Source organism: Nicotiana tabacum, chromosome 12, assembly GCF_000715075.1.
Source record: "Nicotiana tabacum cultivar K326 chromosome 12, ASM71507v2, whole genome shotgun sequence".
NCBI lineage: Eukaryota > Viridiplantae > Streptophyta > Magnoliopsida > Solanales > Solanaceae > Nicotiana > Nicotiana tabacum.
In genome coordinates, this window is record NC_134091.1 from 89579164 (window position 1) to 89585205 (window position 6042).

Here is a 6042-nt window from a genome sequence, read left to right on the forward strand (position 1 = left end):
CAGCTAGTTCTCATCATTGTCTTTGTTTGCGTAGCCTCATCATCAGTGGTGTGACATGCAGCTAAACAGGTTTGCTTTCGTAAGTATGATTTACTAGGGGATAATGTAGGAAGATGCTTGTGTATATAAAAATAAATGGTGATTGAGCTTTTTAATTCCTATAATATATCGATGATTTCTTATCAAGGTTCAACTTTGAATTCGCATCTCGTAACTTTATTTATTCATCCATAGCATCATAGAGGCTCTATAAATAAAATACAATACAAGATTATTTTGGATTATGGGTACTCACATGGCAAATGCATGGATATTTTATCTCATGTCTCAAGTTATGATTGTCATGCTTTAATTAAAATGACAATTACTTATTGTTCAATAATTAGATATTTAGTATGTCTTATAGGTTGGCTCAACCCAGGTGGCAGGTAGCGGGCGCCGATCAAGTCTCATCCTATTTTAGGGCGGGGTAATCTAATTTGTTGTGTTTTCTTCTGAAGAAACTGAGTATACGTGGAAGGTTATGATTGAGGTTGTTTCTCCCTCATTATCCAGTGGGCTCTCTGTCGACCTTCAATGGTCTTAGGTGGGGAAGATGTTAGAGGGTCTCATGGTGCGCAAGTAACGAATATGGGTTAGAGAACAAAAGGAGGAGAAGAATATCTTATGGCCCAGCCAAATGACAAGTATAGCCTTGATTAGAAATTTGATGACACCAAACAGACACATTGAAACCTTCGCTCTAATAGAAAAATGTTTATTCAAAATAAAAAACTCAAAAGAAATCAATTTGTTTAACCAAATAACTACCAAATTGTCAAAAAGTCGAACTCATACCTAAGAACCTTCTGCCTCTCGTACCTTCACATTTTCAGTTTTAATAGCTGCATACTTTGTTATTGTTTCTTTTCTAATTTTTCCTAAATTTGTTGGTGGTTGCTCATCTAATTGAAGGAAAAAAGGAGGAAAAATAGTCAATGAATAGATGTAAATGTACCTAATGTATTTGCACTGTTTATAATTTGCTAGATAAAATCAAACTAGTTTGAATTTCTAAGGTCATGAAATTGGTTAGTCTTCTCTTTTCTTTTCAAGAATGTCATAGTTATTAACTTTGATCCAAATAACATTGGAAGAGAGTGCATAATTTTTTTCTGTAAATATAAGTTATACCATTACTAAAGGTTTGTACTCTCATCTAGATTGTTATAGTTGGTAATTAATTCTTTTCGGTTAATAATTTGTATATTCAATCTGAAAAGCCGAATAATACGAACCAAAACTATTTGGACCATGTAAATGACAATATGGCTATGTTCAAAATAGTGAGAGACCCGCCACCTCTAAATTTGGGATTCGCAGATACACATGATTAACTTATAAATTAGAATGCAATAACCACACCTGAAAAAAAATAATTTAGCTAGACCTATAGAATGACTGAATTTTAGTTGAACCTAACCAATAGAATGACTGAATTTTAGTTGAACCTAATGTCATAGGCCTTAATTCCATTATCTCCTAAAATCCCAAAATGCCTCTCAAACTCCTCCCCACTCTTTTTATTCTCATCAAACAAATCAAACAAGAAAACATCCAGGCCAACTCCAGGCCTCTTAGGCGTACCTACATTGGTCAAAGCTCTTCTCACAACATTCCCATTGTAAGACAAGGCATTGTCAATGCTCGCACCGTCAATTCCAGCAGTCGGCCAACCGGTCTCTGTTACCATCACTGGAATTCCCTCAAATCCTTCCTTCTCCATGGCATACACAAATGCATCAATGGAAGCGTCGAACATGTTGTCATAAGCCAAGTTCTGGTCGTATTCTACATATGATGACCTAAATACAGCATGGTCCAAAGAAACATACTGTGGATTATTTATATAGGCAAAAAAAGGGTACACATTCACCATTAATGGTGAGCTGGTGTGACGTAAAAATTGTAAAAAAGGAAGAAGAAATGGTCTGATGGTAGAATTAAAAACTCCAGATGATGGAGGGTATGAATTTGAAAGTATGGTAGATGCATGGGAAGAAGAAAGCTTAATTGTGGTAGCTAGACCTAATGTTTGAAGAGCTTGGTAAAGGTTTGAAATAGCAGGAACTATATGAGGAGAGTAAAATGGATCTTTAAGGAAGATTTCATTGCCAACGGCTAAATATTTAACTTGATTAGGGGAAACATGGGCAAAAATATTGGTTTGAAGCCATTCCATGGAGATGGTCACAGGACTATTGGCTAGGGTAGGGAGGATTTCATTGGGAACTCCAACTAAGAGCTCTATTCCAGTGCCAGCAAATGGTTGTAAAGCTTCTGGATCTGGATTGAATAGCCTAATTCTCGAAACGCCAATTGATTTAATGAGATTGATGGCTTCTGAAGGTGGTGGGAGGTTTGTACCAACACGGCCATAACAAACTCCTACTGCTGCTTCAACTGCAAGGAAATCACAAGGTTATGGAATTGTTGAAAACTAGTAAAAATAGAACTCCAAGCAAGTTAACAGGGTATTTCAAGCAAGTTCGATATGATAACCTAGAAATAGAGTAAATAACACGTACGGCTAGTAATAATATAACAAAAAATATTTACACTATCCGTATATATATAAAAGTTTTATCCTTGATAAAATATTCCATTGATTTTGGAAGAGAAGGAAATATCATAAGAACCTGCGGAATAACTCCGAAGAAGAATGTAGATACAAGATAGCAAGAAAAGGGCTTCTTGAATTATCATTCCCATTGGTGTACTTGACTGCTTTGCTTTCTTTTCTCTTTGCTTTCTTTCCAGTAAGAAGTTAGGAGTTATGGGGAATTCTACTGCATAAATATCATGAGGATAAACAAGGTTCCAATTACTCTCTTCTATATATCTATCACATTCACTACGATTCTTGGTTTCTTTTTGGTGTGGTTTGGTTGCATTCTAGGTTGATTTTGAAATATACTTCTCTTCCTTTTTGATAATATTCAAAGATACATGGTGCGTGTATATATCTTAGGTTTTAGTAAAGCAAAATTGATCATTGATTCTTTTGAGTTCAAAGATTATTAACTAGTATCTGCATCATGTTACATTCATACATTAGTAATTGATTAATCAAACAAAAGCTTTCACTTTGAAACAAAACAAAAAAAGTTTCTGGTCAGTCGACAAGTAAACTGATCAAGGGATAAGATATATGCTGAACGAATACTCTACCTAATAAAGTGTTAGGCATGAAACTTTAATGTACCTCCCAAGCCAATCCCGAAGACTTAGAACATGGCTCATATTAGAGCGAACCTCAGAGGTGAATCTCAGGTTAGCCTTCTAATTAAAAAATTGCCATTAAATATGTATATTCTTGACTCTTCAATTGGCATTCTTCTCATGCTTCTGTTTATATTTATATAATGAAGCAAATAAAAGGCCCTAGACCCTAGTCATGATCTTTTAGTGATGTTGACTATTATTGGTAAGGTTTTGGTAAAAGTATAAATTAACTCACTCCTCTTGTTACATACTCTGTTTTTCTTGAAGTCTGTATTCATTATAATGCATCTTCCGTAATTTTATACTCCCTGTATTTCAAAGCGAATGAACTAATTACTATTAATTTATCTGTATTTCGTGCGGTAGTAAAATATATTATTAAATTATATAAATTGAATATATTTTTTTGTCTTCAAACTTAGGTTAATATTTAGTTAAACTATATTTGAAAGACTAGTAAAGAAAGAGAAGAATTGAGAAATTTTCTCTCTGTTTGTATGTGTATATATCTAAAAACATGACTTCATTTTTTATATATTTGATTTGTGTTTCTAAGTATTTTCTTTTTTCCTCTCATTCAATTGTTTACCCTAAAAATTGAGTAACAATTAAACTTATATTGTGGTTTTAAAGATATGTAATTTAAAACAGTACCAATTGATAAACAACGAATTAAATAGATAAATTAGACAATAAAATAAATCAAACCGGTCTGCAAACAATGCCTCGACCTCGATTCGAGATAGTCTCGAGATTAGTTAATAAGAACAGTAGAGGATGCAACAGACAACGATGAACAGTAAGTAAAACAAAGAAAGCAGCGTATGTGTATATTCTTATCAGTGAATAATGATTCTCCATTTTACAAGTGAATGTGATCCCTCTTTATATAATAGAGGAATCCTAAATAAGGTACAACTCTAATAACGGAAGTAAATCCCATGATTGGCACTAATAACCTCTTTGATTTGATCTGTTCCAGATTTTCGCCGTGATCTTCGACCGGTTACTAATATCTCGCCATTCCGTTATTACAAATTACTCGAAGTCAGTCATGCTTGATCTCGATTATTGCCGGCCTCGATCTCAATGAACACTTCGATCTCCAAGCATGATATTCTATCTTCGAGCTCGAGCCCAGTCTATTATGAGGTTACCCTCGAGGCAACTCCCCTGCCAATGAAATTGGGTATGCCCGATTTCGACCGTATACAGATAGTCCCCTCGTTTTTTTCAATAGCACATATTTGATTTCATCATCTTCTAAATCGTTACCCTTTATGGCACATGTATATGAAGTAACATGCTCGTTGGGATCGGTGGTCCCATTATATTTAGGTATGTCTGGCATACGAAACTTTTTCGGAATAGGCTTCGGAGCCGCACTTGGAGGAAACGGCTTTTGTACAAACTTCTTCGAATCCATCCCTTTCAAGATTGGCGGTGCCCCCGGTATCTGATCAACTCGAGAGTTGTATGTCTTCACTTTTTTATCGTTGACTTCGATTCTATTCTCCCCTGATTCAATTCTTTTGGTAAGCTCCTCGAGCATTTTCATTACCGCAGGATCAGTCCCCGATTTGTTACCATTCGACCTTTCCGGTACTGGCTCGGTACGACGAGTAATTTCCGGCTCAACCCTATTCGGAGCTCTATGATGATTTTGTAATTAAGCAATAGCGGCTTGTTGAGCCTGAAGCATATCGAGTATTACTTGGAAACTGGCTCCTTCGTCTCCTCTGCCCTGTGTTCCTTGGCCACTAGATTGGCCTTCTCTGCGTACACTCCTATCGAGATCTGCGCCTAGGTCCGCATTTAGAGCGACGTGTGGACTGACATCGACTGGATTGGAAACCGGTGCTCCCTCGAGATTAGACTGTGGCCCCTCGACTCCTGGAGCAATCACATTTTTGTTTTCACCGTGGAATCCGAGGCCATTGTCACCGTGTGTGGATGCGTTTTGTGAGTTTGACATGTTTTAACCTGAAAATAAAGATACTTGACAAGAACAAGCGTAAAATAGTATGTTTTACCAGAATTAGTACTGAGCAATCACTATTATCCTTAGCCCCACGGTGGGCGCCAAATTGTTTACCTTAAAAATTGAGTAACAATTAAATTTATATTGTGGTTTTAAGGATATGTGATTTAAACCAGTACCAATTGATAAATAGCGAATTAAATAGATAAATTGGACAATAAAATAAATCAAACCGGTCTGCAAACAATGCCACAAACTCGATTCGAGATAGTCTCGAGGTTAGTTAATAAGAACAGTAGAGGATGGAATAAACAACGATGAATAGTAAGTAAAACAAAGAAAGCAGCGTATGTGTATATTCTTATCAGTGAATAATGATTCTCCATTTTACAAGTGAATGGGATCCCTCTTTATATAATAGAGTAATCCTAAATAAGGTACAATTATAATAATGGAAGTAGATCCCATGATTGGTACTAATAAACGCTTTGATTTGATCTGTTCCGGGATTTCCGCCGTGATCTTCGACCGGTTACTGATATCTCACCATTCCGTTATTACGCCTTACTCGAAGTCAGTCATGCTTGATCTCGATTGTTGTCGGCCTCGATCTCAACGAACACTTTGATCTCCAGGCGTGATTGCCCGATTTCGACCGTATACAGAAATTTAGTGCTTTTATCATTTTCTCTTTATTTTCGAAAAATATAATATATAGAAAAAAATTATGATACAGGAAAACGTAAACCGCTCCATCCGCCGGCAAATCCACGCAATCAAATTCTATATTTCTTTTC

The 6042-nt window shown here is 35.9% G+C and overlaps 1 protein-coding gene across 2 annotated transcripts; it reads right to left on the reverse strand.

Annotated features, from left to right (window-relative positions):
- Positions 1–1271: 1271 nt before the first annotated feature.
- LOC107784423 (glucan endo-1,3-beta-glucosidase, acidic-like) lies at positions 1272–3348 on the reverse strand. Of its 2 annotated transcripts, none has more exon segments than NM_001325378.1 (2): positions 1272–2442; positions 2679–2773. In NM_001325378.1, coding segments are annotated over 2 exon segments (1035 nt in total). In that variant the 5' UTR covers positions 2752–2773; the 3' UTR covers positions 1272–1480.
- Between the last annotated feature and the right edge of the window lie 2694 nt (positions 3349–6042).